General features: G+C 48.1%; 1 protein-coding gene across 1 annotated transcript in view; it reads right to left on the reverse strand.

The window, feature by feature from the left end:
• LOC309389177 (serine/threonine-protein kinase TNNI3K) overlaps positions 1 to 16,618 on the reverse strand; it is a 239,013-nt gene that overhangs the window by 55,214 nt on the left and 167,181 nt on the right. Inside the window, exon 21 of the mRNA XM_081947217.1 lies at positions 10,014 to 10,123. Coding sequence (XP_081803343.1) covers positions 10,014 to 10,123 — 110 coding nt within the window. The remainder of the gene's footprint in view (positions 1 to 10,013; positions 10,124 to 16,618) is intronic.

Consider the following 16,618-nt stretch of genomic DNA (forward strand, 5'->3'; position numbering starts at 1 on the left):
TTCCTTTATTAATGTCTTAAAGGAAATGAAGAACTACGGTATCATTCTCAGTTTTTAATTCCTAAAAGCTTTTTCTTCACACCATGTTATTCAGAGTGAGGTTGGCTGGCAGCCCGAGGCTATTACAGGCCAGTGAAGTAGCAGGATCTTCTATTTTATATAGGAAAAAAACACCAATTAACCTATCAGCATATGTATTTTTTTTTCCATTTAATTGTTTCCGATTCTCAGAGACTGCCTGGACAAGCCTGTGAAGTTACATTGGGAAGGTTTTTCAGAAGTGTTTCGCCATTGCCTCCTTCCTAGGACAGAAGTCACCCAGCTGGCTTTATGCCTAGGGCAGGACTAGAACACAGTCCTCAGTTTTCTCTCCTCATGCCTTAATAGCAATAGCACTTAAGACTTATATACCGCTTCATAGTGCTTTACAGCCCTCTCTAAGCGGTTTACAGAGTCAGCATATTGCCCCCAACAATCTGGGTCCTCATTTTACTGACCTCGGAAGGATGGAAGGCTGAGTCAACCCTGAGCCAGTGAGATTCAAACTGCCAAACTGTGCAGTTTGGGAAGCTATGACACATGTGTCAAAGGTGACACACCATGCCATTTTGGGTGACACACCAATATTTACTAACACCCAACAACAACTATTTTTGAACGCATGCGCTATTCTCACTCAATTTTTGGAGACTGTGGAGCAGGGGTGACTGTGGAGCAGAACCTGTCAGAACCTGCCAGCAGGTTCTGACAGATTCTCGAGAACCGGTAGCGTAAATTTTGAGTAGTTCAGAGAGCCGGCAAATACCACTTCTAACTGGTCCCAGAGTGAGGTGGGAATGGGGATTTTGCAATATCCTTCCCCCAGGTGTGAGGAGGGAGTGGAGATTTTGCAGTATCCTTCCCCTGGAGTGGGGTAGGAATGGATATTTTGCAGTATCCTTCCCTTGCCACACCCACCATGCCACGCCCATAGAACCGGTAGTAAAAATAAATGGAATTTCACCACTGCTGTGGAGGCCATGTGAGAATGGGATGGGCTCTTCTGTGGCTGAGAAGCTTCAGAAGTTGCACAAGAGGTCCATGCTCTTGTGCGGCCTCCTTAGCCTCCAAAATTTGCATGAGAACAGGGAAATGTTTTCACGAAGCTGCAGAGGCCATTCAAGCAGCATTCTCTGAAACGGATTCTTGAATGAAGAGCTTGTGGGAGTCGGAGCAGTCGTAGGTAGGTTGCAGGGCCTGTCAACAGAGAGAGGACAGTGCCTGAAAGTAAGGGGTGTGCAGCAATTGTGCCGCTCCCCAAGGCTTGTGTTCCTTAGAGAATAGGGAGGGTCAGCCTTTTTGAATGGCAGCTGTGGCACCATGAATAAATTTGAGGGTCAATCTGCTGTTGATTGCCATTCTTCAGGGTGGCCTAGAGAGAGAAAATTGTTTCTCTTTTGTTGGGGGGGGGGAGGGAATGAAGGGGTGGGGGAAAGACATGCCAGCAGTCTGAGGTTAGGCATTTTTCAAATTTTTGCGTCAATACTGTCTTAGCCATTACACCAAGCTGGCTCTCCAACTTCAATCAAACTTTCGAAAAATCTTCTGCTGCAGATTATAGCTTTCACATCATACAATATGGTTAACACAAAGGCTGAGCTCAAAAGAAGTAAGCGGGCAGATTCATTTAGTACATAGATGAGAGACTATCAGGAAATTGTCACTGCATTAACACTATTCACTATTCTTCTTAGCTCTTCTCCTTGCTAACAATCCTTGCTTCCACTGCATCTAATAACCACTTTATACATTTCCTTTTGTTTAAATTTCTCACCTTGATTTTTGAAGGAACGCATTCATTCTATCCCACCGACCATTATTTTCTCCCTCTCTCAGCCTCTCAACACATTTGTTCTTCCATCCTATATTTGTTTTGCTATTCAAACCTTATTCACTCTCTCTGCGTGATGGAACCACTCCAGATGCTTCTTTTTTTTTTACTCGTCACTCACTTCTGCATTCTATTCATATTCATTCAGCATCTATAATCCATGCTTGACTCCATCACTCCTTGTGGTACCAGATGCACTTTCTAAGTATTCCAGTGCATTTCCTACATTTCTCTTGATGTAGGGAAGAGTAACAACGTTCTTCCAATTATCAGGTGCAGATTCAGTCTTCACACACAAATTAAGCAAGATGCACAGCAATTGCACAAGGAATCCATATACACATTTTTAACATTTCTCAACTTATGGACTGTATACCTTCAAGCCTTAGAATTTTTCAATAGTCTGACAACATTTATGATTTTATTTCCATATTTTTTTTTCTTAGACATTTTCGGTATAGAATTTATTTCAGTTGCGTTATTTGACAATCTCTCTCATTCCCATGCGAACATTTGCAATTCTCTTTCCAGTCTCCCATTCCCCCGTGGCAGTTTCACCTCAAAACAGTTTGCAACTTTTATTTTTAATCCATTCTGTCGAAGGAGCCTTATTCATTTTCTCCTAGTTTGAAAATAATATTTTATTTCTATTAAAATTGCTCTGTAAATTTCTCTGGTTCTTTTCATCCTAACTGGCATTTGCGGCATTTTCTTCTCTCTCTCTCCAACATTCTACAATATCTTTCTATCATTCCCATTTTTGTATCATTTTGTACCATTCCCACATTTGTAATTTAGTACCACTTTATAATGCCTTGATAAGACCACACTGGGAATTTTGTATCCAGTTTTGGTCACCATCAAAGAATGCAGAGAAGAGCTAGAAAGATAACGAAGGAACTGGAGGCTAAAACATATGAAGAATGGCTGCAGGAATTAGGAATCTCTAGTTTAATGAAAAGAACTAGGCATGGTAGTAATGTTCGAATAATTATGGGGCTGCCACAAAGAAGAGGGGGTCAATCTATTCCTCAAAGCAGCTGAAGGCAGAACAAGAAGCAATGAATGGGAACTAATCAAGGAAAGAGCCAACCAAGAAACAAGGAGACATTTCATGTTCATTTCAGAACAACTTGCCTTCAGAAGTTGTGGGTGTTCTGTCACTGGAGATTTTAAAGAAGAGATTGGACAATCATGTGTCTGAAATGGTATATGGTCTCCACAGTGGTGGGTTTCACATTTTGTTATACCCGGTTCACTGCGCATGTGCCTGCTCGCTTTGCAGGTGCATGTGCCACTTCTGCGCATGTACCCGGCCTTCTGCATATGCACTTTGCTCATGCGCAGGCCTTCCGTGCATGCGCCCGGCCTCAAAAACGTGCCCAAATGGGACAGCATAGAGCTAGAGTAGATGGGCATGCCCACCCATGATTTCTGCTACCGGTTCGGATGAACTGGTCTAAACTGGCTGAATGCCACCTCTGGGTTGCCTGCTTGAGATTAGAAAATCTCCAAGTCCCTTCTAACTCTGTTATTTTGCATTGATTTTCATATTATTTATTATTTCATTCATTAGCACATGTTCTTTCAATACACTTCTTTTACATTTCAATTTCTAAACTTCCTTACACCATGATCATCACCAGGCAGACCAATAGACATTTACTTCTACCACCGATCATGACTTTGATCAATTGAGACCTCCACAAAATAGTTTAAATAACTATTTTAATAACATAGAGAAGGTTACTAGCAAAGGATGCCAACTTGACTTATTTTGGGTATTATGTCACAAGAACCACCAAACCCAGTTTAACTCCTAACATGCTTATACTGTTTTAATTTAGGATCTAGAGCAGGGGTGTCACATTCAAGGCCTGGGGGGGCAGATCTGGCCTATGGGGTGCTTAGATTTGGCTCACGGGGCCACCCTGGAAACAGCAAAGAACCAGCTCGCGGTGCCTCTGCCAGTGAAAATGGAGGTCGGCAAGGCTGAGTGTGGCCCTCCTGAGCTCCATTTTTGCTGGCAGAGGGTTGCAGGAGGCTGCCACAGCCAAAAATGGAGCTTGCGAGGGCCATGGGTGGGCCTCCCTGTTGTATCCTGGCAGATGACGTCAGGGGTTTCCCTCCGGCAGCCGGCGTCTGCGATAGCAACAGCCAGGTCGCGTCTGATTGGATAAGACGCGACCTGGCTGAGCGCGGGCAAAATCTATTGTGCAGATAGGCTGGCTTGTCTGACAGCTCCATATAAATAGCTGTCAGACAAGCCCAGCCGTGCTTCTCTCCTGTATTGCTGTGACAGCTGTTTGTGTCTCAATAAAGACAGTTAATTGCCTCACGGTCTCCACTCGTGGTTTGTGCCTATCTAACACTGGCGACGAGGATGGGATCCAGCGGCCGCTGACCCACCACACGTTTCCACACTCGGCACAACCAGACCAGGCAATTTTTTTTCTCTTTTGGCCGTATTCCAGCATCTCTGTGAGGAAGACCATGTCGGCAATGCCTCCATTCGCTCCCTTCGGCTGCGCCAGAGAATCGTGGGAAGCGTTCTTAGAGCACTTCGAGTGCTACCTCATCGCCAATGGCAAGCGCAACGTCCCCGACGATGAGAAGTGCAGCTTCTTCCTAAGCTGCTGCGGCCCTCCAATGTTCGGCACTGCCCGAGCTCTCGCGGCTCCGCGACAGGTCCACTCGCTTGACTGGGTCACCCTGACTGGGCGCCTGCAACATCACTATGCCCCAACGCTGTCCTGGGTCGCGAGGCACTAAGCCTTCAGGCGCTGTGTCCAAAAGCCGGAGGAATCAATAAGCCAATTCCTCCAGTCACTCTGCACAGCGGCTATGCAGTGTGAATTTTCAGACCTTGACCACAACCTGACGGAACAGTTTGTGTGCGGAGTGAAGGACCTGCGCCTTCGCCGGCGACTACTCTCCCAGGCGGACATTACTCTTACGGGGGCCATCGAGCAAGCTAAGGCGGCGGAACTATCGGACGAATCGATGGCGGAGATGTTCCATCTTCCCCCTCTGCCGGGCCGCACTTGCTTAGTGGACGAGCTGGTCCCTCTACCGGCTGGCTACCCAGAGGAGGGAGCAGTGGCCCGCATCGGCCAGTCAGCCAGACGGCGTGCCCCTCAGCGAGCCTGGGAAGCCCCTGCCGCCTGCCTGGGCTGCGGCGGAAACCATGACCGTTCGGGTTGCCCCTTTAAGGCTGCCGTGTGCCGTCGTTGCCTTAAAAAAGGGCATCTGGCCCAGGTCTGCAGAGCGCCTTTGCCACTGACACAGCGCCCGGACGACGCGTCACCAGCAACAGCCGCCGCTCCGAAGCCAGCAGCACAGCTGGGTCGCCAGCAGCAGACATCGCGAGGCGGCTGCTACGCCACTGACACTGACCAGCACGCCAGCCCTTCAGAGTCGGCCTTCCACACCGGTGCAGGTGCGGAGCGCATCAAAGCGTCGCTCCTAATTGAGGGCTCCCCCTGCACCATGGAAGTGGACTCGGGGTCGTCCCGGTCACTCCTTTCGTGGGCAGAGTTCTCTCGCCTCTGCCCAGGCATCTCTAAGACTCAACTCTCCTCCCAGACGCAACCCTCCGGGATTACCAGGGGACTCTAATTCCCACCCTGGGTTGTTACCTGGTGCGGGTGGAGTATGGGGACTTTGCGGGATGCCTACCTCTATTAGTGGTTGAGAAACCATTGCCAGCCCTCCTGGGCCTGGATTGGTTCCCTGCACTTGGGTTATATGCCGACGTGTTTGATGGGCAGCTGGGGGCATATAAGGGAACACCTATCTCCCTCAATCTCGATCCCCAGGTTGCCCCCATTAGGCTGAAAACCCGTAGGGTGCCTTTCGCCTTGAGGGCCAAGGTTGATGCAGAGCTAGACAAGCTCATCGCGCAGGGGGTCCTAGAGCCGGTGGATTACTCCAGGTGGGAGACCCCTCTAGTGATCCCAGTTAAGGCGGACGGCTCTATTCGCCTCTGCGCAGACTTTAAATCCACCATCAACCTTGCCCTCCAGGCGAACCCCTATCCAGTTCCGGTAGTGCAGCACCTGCTCCACTCTTTAGGACAAGGCTGCATCTTTGCGAAACTGGATATGGCGCAGGCCTACCAGCAGCTCCCGGTGGATGACGAGGCGGCGGCTGCGCAGACCATTGTCACCCACCGTGGAGCCTTCCGTTGCCGCCGCTTGCAATTCGGCATTTCCGTTGCCCCGGGGATCTTCCAGAGCCTCATGGAGCGATTGCTCCATGGGCTCCCTGGCGTGGTTCCATATTTTGATGACGTTCTGATCGCCGCTAGCAGCCGATCAAGCCTCATCGAAATACTTGAGAAGGTCCTCGAACGTTTCAGGGGCACGGGTTTAAAATTAAAGCGCAGCAAATGCTCGTTTGCTGTGCCGCGAGTGGATTTCCTGGGCTTCACCATTGATGCCCAGGGAATTCACCCCACCCCTTCTAAGGTAGCAGCCATTAGGAACGCCCCCACGCCTGCCTCCAAAATGGAGCTGCAGGCGTTCCCTGGCTTGCTAAACTTCTATGCGCCGTTCCTCCCGCATAAGGCGTCACTAGCCGAGCCGCTGCATCGGTTGCTCGACCGATCGGCAGCCTGGCGCTGGGGCAGCTGCGAAGCGCATGCATTCGCGGCTGTCAAAGAGATGCTGACGTCAGAGGCAGTCCTCGTTCAGTATATGGACAAGCTGCCTTTGACTCTTGCCTGTGACGCCTCCCCTGTGGGTTTGGGGGCGGTCCTGAGTCATGTGCTGCCCAATGGCTTGGAGGCCCCCATTGCCTTTTATTCCCGGACACTGACTTCTGCTGAACGCAATTACAGCCAGATTGACAAGGAGGCTCTGGCTGCAGTGTCAGGGATTAAAAGGTTCCACGATTACCTGTATGGGCAGCATTTCACTCTGTTAACCGACCATAAGCCACTCCTTGGGCTTTTGGCGGGAAACAGGCCGACCCCCCCCATCCTTTCCCCTCGCATGACCAGGTGGACAGAGTTCTTGGCTGCCTACAGCTACACTCTGCTCTACCGACCAGGCAAGCACATAGGGCACGCCGATGCCTTAAGCCGCTGCTCTCTCCCTGTTTCCGACCCTCCGACAGTACCCTGCCTGTCGGTTTTGGCCATAGCTGATTTGGCTTTGCCACTCTCGTCCGGAGATGTGGCCGCAAAATCTAGGGCTGACCCTGACCTGTCACAGGTCATGCTTTGGGTTCAGAGGGGCTGGCCTGAGGGGCCGGTGCCAGAGCACCTTTGCCCCTTCAAGGCCAGGCAGCTGGAGCTGTCACTCCACAGTGGGTGCCTCCTGTGGGGTGACAGGGTGGTCATTCCGCCCAGCCTGCGTCACCAGGTGCTGTCTCGTCTACATGAGGGCCACCCTGGCATAGTGCGCATGAAAGGCCTGGCGCGCAGCTATGTGTGGTGGCCCCGCATAGACGACGAGATAGCGGCTTGGGTGGCCGGCTGCTCCTCCTGCCAGAATTCCCGGCCGGCGCCACTGGCTGCTGCACTGCGGGAATGGGAACTGCCCCGAGGCCCTTGGTCCCGCCTACATGTAGATTTTGCGGGCCCGTTCAGAGGCCAGGTCTTCATGGTTGTGGTGGACGCCTATTCGCGCTGGGTGGAACTCATTCTTATGAGGTCCACCAGAGCCGAGGCCACGGTCGGAGAGCTGACTAGGCTGTTCGCCACCCACGGCCTGCCAGACCTCATCGTCTCCGACAACGGGCCTCAATTCGCGTCCACCGCGTTCCAGCTGTTCCTGGCCTCCCAGGGCATCCGCCATGCCCCAGTCGCCCCGTACCATCCTGCTAGCAATGGCCGGGCGGAACGGGCGGTTCGCTCGGCCAAGGAGGCGTTGGGCAGGATGGAGGGGGCGGACTGGCCATCAAGGGTGGCTGCTTACCTGTTGGTACAGCATGCCACTCCTTGCCCCCTGTCCGGAAGGTCTCCAGCCGAGCTGCTGATGGGCCGGCGGCTACGGACCACCTTGGATAGGCTGCACCCGCTCTATTCCAAGGAACAGCCTGGCAACCTGGGCCCCCCTTCCCGGAACTTCTTAGTGGGGGAGCTGGTATGGGCGCAGGCGTTTTCGGGGGCTGCCAGGTGGATGCCTGCCACCGTCACCTCCATAACCGGCCCCTGTTCTTACAGGGTCCAGCTGCCTGATGGGACCGAATGGCGGCGCCACCTGGATCAACTGAGGCGCCGCCAGTTGTCCAGTGTCAACGACAACCCTGCAGGGTCGACCGACGTCGTTTCTCCGCCAGCGCCCATTGCCGCATCACTCCCCGGTGCCCTTCCACTGGGGCCAATTGTCCCATCCCAGCTGCCCTGGGCCACACCAGTTGAGGACGCCGCCTCCCGGCCGTCCATTGTTGAGGATGTTCCGCCCATTTGGCAACCTCCTCCCGGTATTCCGTTGGCCTTCCCCAGTTCAGGCCAGGCCTACCCTGACGTTTTCCTCCACAAGCCCGCCTGCGGTAGGCCCCCAAGATGGCGCCCGGAGCTCCACTCCCTTGCGGGAGAAGCTTCCACGGGCACCTCCTTCTCCTCCGGCGTCTCCTGTAGTTCTGAGGCGTTCTGGGCAGGTCTGGCGACGCCCAGCCTATCTACGTGAGTACGCTTGTGCGACGTACACACATGCGCACTCACTGGGGGGGAAGGGGTGTTGTATCCTGGCAGATGATGTCAGGGGTTTCCCTCCGGCAGCCGGCGTCTGCGATAGCAACAGCCAGGTCGCGTCTGATTGGATAAGACGTGACCTGGCTGAGCGCGGGCAAAATCTATTGTGCAGATAGGCTGGCTTGTCTGACAGCTCCATATAAATAGCTGTCAGACAAGCCCAGCCGTGCTTCTCTCCTGTATTGCTGTGACAGCTGTTTGTGTCTCAATAAAGACAGTTAATTGCCTCACGGTCTCCACTCGTGGTTTGTGCCTATCTAACACTCCCAAGCTCTGTTTTCACTGGCAGAGGGTTGCAGGAGGCTGTTGCAGCTGAAAACTTTGCAAGGGCCATGGGCAGCACTTCCAGACTCCATTTTTCCTGGCAGAGGGTTGCAGGAGGTTTTCGCAATCAAAAATGGAGCTCAGGAGCCCATTTTTGCTAGCAGAGCACTCGGGCCACCATAGGCGCCCCTGACACGAGATGTCAAACTGGCCATGCCCTCCCGGATCATGCCCCACCAACCTCCCAAGGTCAAACACAGCCCTGATGTGGCCCTCAATGAAATTGAGTTTGACACCCCTGATCTAAAGAATATATCACAAAATACTGCTGCCTGCATCTGAGCAAATAGGATGTACATGTAGAGCAGGTGGCACGCGGAGCCATTTGTCAGGGCACGTGAGGCGCTGCCCTGTCAGCTGGCCAGTGTGCATGCGCGCGCTGGCCAGCTGAGTTCACCCTTTTTAAAGCCATTTTTCGCCCTCCCCAGGCTCCAGAGGCTTTATAGGAGCCTGGGGAGGGCGAAAACAGCCTCCCCCGCCCCCCAGGACACCCTCCGGAAGCTTCAGGGAAGCCTCCGGACAGTCCCTGAAGCCTTTGGAGCGCTTAAAAAGCCCCTCTGAGCAAACTGGAAGCGACTTCCGGTTTGCTCGAAGTGTCGTTTTGAGCGCTCCGAAGGCATCAGGGAAGCCTCCAGATGGTCCCTGAAGCCTCCAGAGCGCTCAAAACGACCCTCTGAGTAAACCGTAAGTCACTTCCGGTTTGCTCAGAGGATCATTTTGAGCACTACGAAGGCTTCAGGGACTGTCCGGAGGGTTCCCTGACGCCTCTGGAGGGCATCCGGGGGGGCGGGGGAGGCTGTTTTCGCCCTCCCCAGGCTCCCATAAAGCCTCTGGAGCCTGGGGAGGGCGAAAAAAGCATGTAAAAATGGGGGGGAGCGCCTGTAGTGTGCACATGCGCACTGGGTGTCGCGCATTGCATTATGGGTGCTGCACACCCACACATTCCCCCCTGCGGTCCCCCCACTTGTGCCACGCGAGCCAAAAAAGGTTTGCCATCACTGATGGAGAGTATTGGTCCATGCTGAAATACAAGCAATAGGCTCGTTGATCTACCATTTCTACTCCAGAGAGAAACTATGGGCAATGTTGCTTGAGAAGACATAGAGGGAACCTACTTACCTCAGGACATGCATTCCAGCCACTCATTAACAAAGAGGATATAGGCTTGGGAATTGAATAGCCGATTGGAGGTCTGATATGATGATAGGCCATATCAGCTGCTGCAGCGGCTGTAAATAAGAACATGATGAGACTGAATTATTGATCATCCCCAAAAGCAGACTCAGGATATGAAGCCAACATTTAAAGGTTAGTGAACTGAAATTATATTAGCTTTCCAAAGGCTTAACATACCTAAGCAGTCTGTTTTCTGCTGAAAAATAAAACTGTTCTATTTTAAAGTAGCCTTATTTCAGATTCCATGCCTCAGAGATGGAAATCATCTAGGCAGGCCAATCCAGTGAATAGGTCATCAAATCTGTTTTCATGACTCTTGGGGAAAGCTTCTGGCTACCTACTTTTAGTCTTAGTTTTGGCTTTGGCTTTAGTTTTAGTTTAGGGTCTATCTCTGTAACAAGGAAAAGGAGAATTTAGATAGAGTGTGATATGGAATGGTCTGTTTCCCTTTCATTAGTGATGTTCCTTTTTTAATAATTCTTAATATTTCAGAATAAAATTATTTTCTAAGATAGGATCACAAATCAAATTAATTAGGAAATAAGAGAATGACATGATGAAATAATGCTCTGATCATATTCGTAGAATGGTTTTTTTAAAAATTTATCCTGGGATATTTATTCTAATGATTCATGACTTTTATAATGTAATCTTTGGTCATCCAGGAATAAATAGCATTATATGATTTCAGTGGGACTTACTCCCTTGAAATAATTAGAGATGATCCCTAACAATTTTTGCATTGGATCTCCAACTGTATCTTCAATCAGTCAACACAATACATCTTCAAGAAAAACAAAGAAAGCCCAGTTGCCTTTTGAAAAAGCACCCGTGGGATAACCATGACTTGGATGACTGGGAATCTCCATAGATATTTAACACAATAGAGTTCTGAATATAAATGCTATAACACTACAGTATTAAAATTGTTTGTAATGTGATGATTGTCATAGGAAGACTAAATAATACAATTGGATGTTATATGACTTGCATTTACTGTAGATAGATCAACATGTGTATGTTTAGAAATCTAGACTACTTTTTACATATGATACCCAAAGGGTAAGGATGTATATATACAGTGTCCTCCATGCAGGCCATACTCCCAAACCTTTCCTGGGGTGGATTTTAAAGACGTGACTAATTGTAAATATCTGAAACAAAGCTTCTTATGTATCTTGTAATGTGTGTAGTAATCAGTACAATTGTCAAGTGTTACCATTTTTTTTAAAAAAAATCCAGAATCTTTACTGTTAACATTAAGTAGGTTGTCATCTTTTCTTAAAAATAATACAAAAATGGGAGTAGTGTCAAATGTACGTAGTTCCAGCTAATATATGATTTATATTCTAGTTGAGAAATCGAAGGAGATACCATTATAGTATGTCTTTTTCTTTCATCATCCCTCCATTATATAAATGCACCTCTGCGATAATATTATCCATTTACTTGGTTCGTGCTATACTTAATGTGGGAGAACTGCCTTCTGCCTCCATGTTATGATAGAGGTATAGGCTGTAGTTTAGTCTCTGGTAGTTTCTTAATTAATCATAGTGAATTGCAACAAGTCAGCCTCAATGGGTAAATTTGCAACTCCCTAGAAAATAAATTTCACAATTACCTTCTGGGGTTGAATAAAGACACTGAACATTAACTGAAGTACAAATCTGAGCAGCAAATTTGCCCCCTGAAGCTAAACTCCACCTTCGACTTCAATTGGGATCTATATTTATTAATCTTCATATCCCTGTTCCTCTCACTTAATAGCCCAGTGGATTTTCCTAAGCAACCGCTGCAGACAATATAACAAAATGAGATAAAGATCTCCATACTTGCATAGCCAGAGCTATGCTTCTCTGGACTTAGCTCAGTATGACCTCTTATTCCCACTAGTAAAAGGAAGCTACTACAACAGCCCTAAATGGTATATTCATTCAGATTTACATTGGCTATTAAGTGTAACTCCTCTTCACAAAGATCTTTTCCTCACAGCCTAATTGATAAACACCATTGCAGTAGTTTAATTGTTTGGCAGTTATGCCTTATGAAATGGAGTGTTACCTTTTTATTTCTATTATGCTTGTATTATAAAGCCTAAGCAGTTTTTCAGCCAATCTTTCATTCTTTGTATGCTTGCCTTCCACCTTTCTATATTATCTTTCTGTATTATTTAGCCTTATTTTAAAATTCATCATAGATTAATAGTCAGGCAATTGCCTTGCTTTCCCAAAGAGAGTTAAAAGATTGGGGTCAAAAAATGTTCAGGAGGCATTGTTTGTGTTTTTGTCATCTCTTTCTTTCTTCCTAACAAAGAGGAAAACACACTTCCTTGCTTCTAGAGATCTTTGTAAGGGACATGACCTTAGAGGAGAATATGGAATAGCTTGCAAGCTTTTAACAACTGGAATTATACCTCTTAGAAAAAGAAGAGTTTGAAAGAAGACAGCCAAATGGAAATAAAGAGCTGAAGGGAACGTTATGTATTAATGGCTACATGAAATAAAAGTTCCTTTTCTGAGTGTTATCCACTTGATTCTTACTATTTGCAGAGCTGGACTTAGTTAGCGGTCATTCTGACCTTGGCATAGTAATGCATGTGTCTCAAAATACCCTGGGCTGGGACGAAGAGATAATGTCTATTTTCTTTTCTTAATCTGAATGCTTTGTTTCCTGCACTCTCCATTTACTATGACTAGATTATTTCTAGGGAGTTGTGAAACCCATTGAAACAATTATTCCAATGCAGTGAATTGAGCTAATAGGACTGAACCAGCCATTATGAATATAGAGGTTTACTCTGACCACAGTTCCATCATAATGATTGAAGAGTCACTGGATAGTTAGATGGGTGGTTTATAAATCTAATAAATAAATATTTTATAAATAAGATGTCATTTAGGGATCTTCCTTTCCTTATTGAAATATACGACAGTGAATATCATATCAATTTGGTGACACTATTCAAATATCCATTCTATGACAGGAACCCCAAATAACTTGATAACTTAATGAAATTAGCTCGGTTCACATAACATGCACCACTAAGGCAGAGAAATGCCTATCGAATGCATTTGAACAGCAGGATCAATTCTGACTAGTGTTAACATTGTTTAGGTCTTCTGTACCTTAACATATGTTTCATACAACATATTTAACCTAAATTAATCCATTTTCTGGATTCATCACATGCTAAACCATAGACTAACATGGCTAGGTTGGGGTTAGGGTTAGTCTATGGTGTAGCATATTGTGAATTCAGAAAATGGATGCAGGTTAAGTATGTTGTGTGAAACCAGACAACATGTTTAGAAATTTGTGAAGTTTCCTAATTAATTTACGAGCACCGAGACAAGGTTAAAAAAAAACCCCATTCATTTATTAGGACTAACATCTTGGCACGGACTTCTGTGTAGCTGAAACTAAATCACACTTAATGGCATCTGACCTTTACCCCTGTGCCCCCTCCCCTATGGCTGAGGTCATCAATCACATTCTCCAACAGGACGTTATGGAAGGGTTCTGGACATGTGCATTCACATCCCACTACAGAAATATGAGACTTTTACTCTGGCCAAAAGTATGCATGGCATTCCCCCCCCCCCTCAAGTTGATAGTAATCATGGAAACGCCTTAGACGTTGACATTTGGCTCCCCTCACTTCCTGAAAGTGACCTGTATAAAACAAAGCAATTTGAGTACAGGTGTATAATTTAGGAATGTGTCCCTCCCCCAGGCTTGCTTGGATTTTCTGCATGGAATTTTGCTATAAGTCGATCAGCCTGGATATTTCTACTTTTCACTCAAGATGCCTCTGACAAGGGGTAGCCCTTCCATTTGATTAAGTATTGGAGTTGTCTCTTGTGCCACCTAGAATCAAGGATACACTGAACTTCATAATGGGTTTGGCCCCCTATGACCATAGGGCCTGGGGCTCCCGGGGTAGTGGTCTAAGAGTGGATCCAATCACGGGTTTTAAGAGGCTGCTATGGAATGCTGGGTGTATCTTCCCCAACAATCGAGGCAGTTTCAATTGAACTGTGACTGGGTTGATGATCTTTACTATGGGGAATGGTCCCATAAACTTTGACCCCAGTTTCTTGCTAGGCAGTTTTAATCTGAAATATTTTGTGGAGAGGTAAATCTTCTCTCTCACCCTGAATGGCTGTTGCGGAGCCTGGTGTCTGTCTGCCTGTTTCTTATAGGTTTGTGCCACTTTAGCTTTTTGACATTTTCCCAGGTCGCTTTCAGCATCGACATCCAGTCTGCCAAGCTGACTGATGAGGGGGGATCCCCTGGATACTCAGGCATTGGGACGAAGTTCATACCGCTCACTATTTTGAATGGCATGAGTCATGTGCTACTGTGGACAATATTATTTATGCGACCTCAGCAAAAGATAAAAGGTCTGCCCAATTGGACTGCTGATAGTTCACGTAACACCTCAGGTACTGCTCTACCATGGCGTTCAGTCTCTCTGCTGCCCCAATGGTGCTCGGATGAAAAGCTGAACTAAGACTCTGAGATGATCCAATGGACTGCAGAAACTCCCTCCAGAACTTAGCCTTGAACTGGACCCCTCTGTCAGAGACAATTCTTCAAGGTACTCCATGCAGTCGGTAGATATGCTTCACGAACAGTTTAGCCAGCTTGTGAGCCGAGGGTAGTCCGCTACAGGGTATGGTGTGCCTTTTTGGAGAACAGGTCTATTACAGTCCAAATCACTGTGTTTCCCCCACTTTTTGGCAACTCTACTATAAAGTCCATTGCGATCTCCTCCCATGGCCTTGTTGGCTCTGCTACTGTTTGCAGTAGTCCAGGGGGTTTTCCTGGTCGTCTCTTCATTGTGGCACAAATGGTACAACTTTTCACATAACTATCTACATCTTTCTTCATGCCAGGCCACCAGAATTGCCTCCGGGCTAAGTGTAAAGTCTTTAGGAACCCAAAGTGGCCTGCTGGTTTGGCATCATGACTCCTCTGGAGAACTAGGGTACGTAGGGATTCTGGAACATAGAGTTTTGTCCCCTTCCATGCAAGGTCATCTCTCTTTGTCAAGATGTGTTGGTTGGTTTGGAACCAGGGGTCTGCTAGCACTTCAGTTTTGAGTCTCGTGGTTAGGTCATTTGCAAGTTGGTCTTGCCGGTCACGGCGTTGCCATCTGGTGGTCACTTGGGCAGTGGTTTGGGTAGGCAGAATAATGGCATCCACTACATGCTCCCGTTCGCATTTGTACTGAGGCATGCAGGCGAGGGTGTCGGCTAGAAAGTTCCTCCCACCTGGAATGTGCTTTAAGACAAAATCAAAATGGTTGAAGTATTGAGCCAATCGGACTTGTTTGGGTGATAGTTTCCGTGGGGTCCTAAGTGCCTCCAGATTTTTGTGGTCAGTCCAGACTTCGAACGGTTTCTGGATCCCTTCCAATAGGTGTCTCCAGGTTAGCATTGCCCATCTCACCGTGAAAGCCTCCTTTTCCCATGTGGCCCATCATCTCTCTGTGTCTGTGAGCTTGCGGGAGGTGTAGGCACAGGGTTGTAAGTTTCCTTGATTGTTTCTTTGGAGTAGCACTGCTCCCACTGCAACATCGCTGGAGTCTGCCTGGATCACGAAAGGATGCTCAGGGTCAGGATGCTTCAGCACTGGCTCCTTTGCACACATTTCTTTCAGGGTCTCGAACGTCTCTTGGCAGGTTAGGTCCCATGGTAGGGGTTGTCCCGGATGAGGTTTCGTTCCTGGGCTCCCTGTCTTCAGGAGGTCTGTCAGGGGTTTGGGAATCATCGCAAAGGAGGGGATGAATTGCCTGTAGAAGTTCGCGAATCTTAGGAAGCTTTGTAGCTGTCTGCAGGTGCGAGGGGGATGCCAGCTTAGGACTTTTGCTGGGTCCATCTCTATTCCCTCATTTGACACTCGGTAACCCAGGTAGTCTAACCGTGCACGGTAGAATTTGCATTTTGATACTTTGACGTACAGGTTGGCTGCCAGAAGTTTCTCCAGTACTTGGCGGACCAGGGGTACGTGGTCGTCCATGGTCTCTGTGTAGATAAGGATGTCAAGGATGTTTTAGAGGAGGAGGAGCTTCCTGGAGCAATGGCGGTTTGCCCGTGAGCTCCGTATGTTTGCGGGGCTCGTTTGGGAGAGCAGGGGTGCTGTCGGTCCCCTGTGTCATCTTTGAGGACCGAATCCAGTGAGTGACCACCCTGGCTTTTCATCGTGACCCAAAATGGGTCCCCAGGGTGGTCTGGTGTCCAGAAAATTGGAAAATTGGAAAGAGCTCGAGTGCGAGAGGGAGAGAGCTGGAGAGAGCCGGAGAGGAACGCAAAGAACGCGAGAGGGAGAGAGCCGGAGTGTCAGGGGAAAAACACCCTGTTGGAGATCAATGGACCGTGGCTGATTCCCTTCCGCATATCTTTTGAGATATTGAGAAAAATAAGTCTTTAAAAGTATTCTAATTAATAAACAAACTTTAATAATAAAATAATAAAAGTAAATGAAACAGAAAATAACTAATTGGTTACATTTTGATAATGAAAGCTACGTTTGCCAAAGTTGGC

Source organism: Natrix helvetica (genome assembly GCF_964273705.1).
Source record: "Natrix helvetica genome assembly, chromosome: 3".
In the NCBI taxonomy this organism is placed as follows: Eukaryota; Metazoa; Chordata; class Lepidosauria; order Squamata; family Natricidae; genus Natrix; species Natrix helvetica.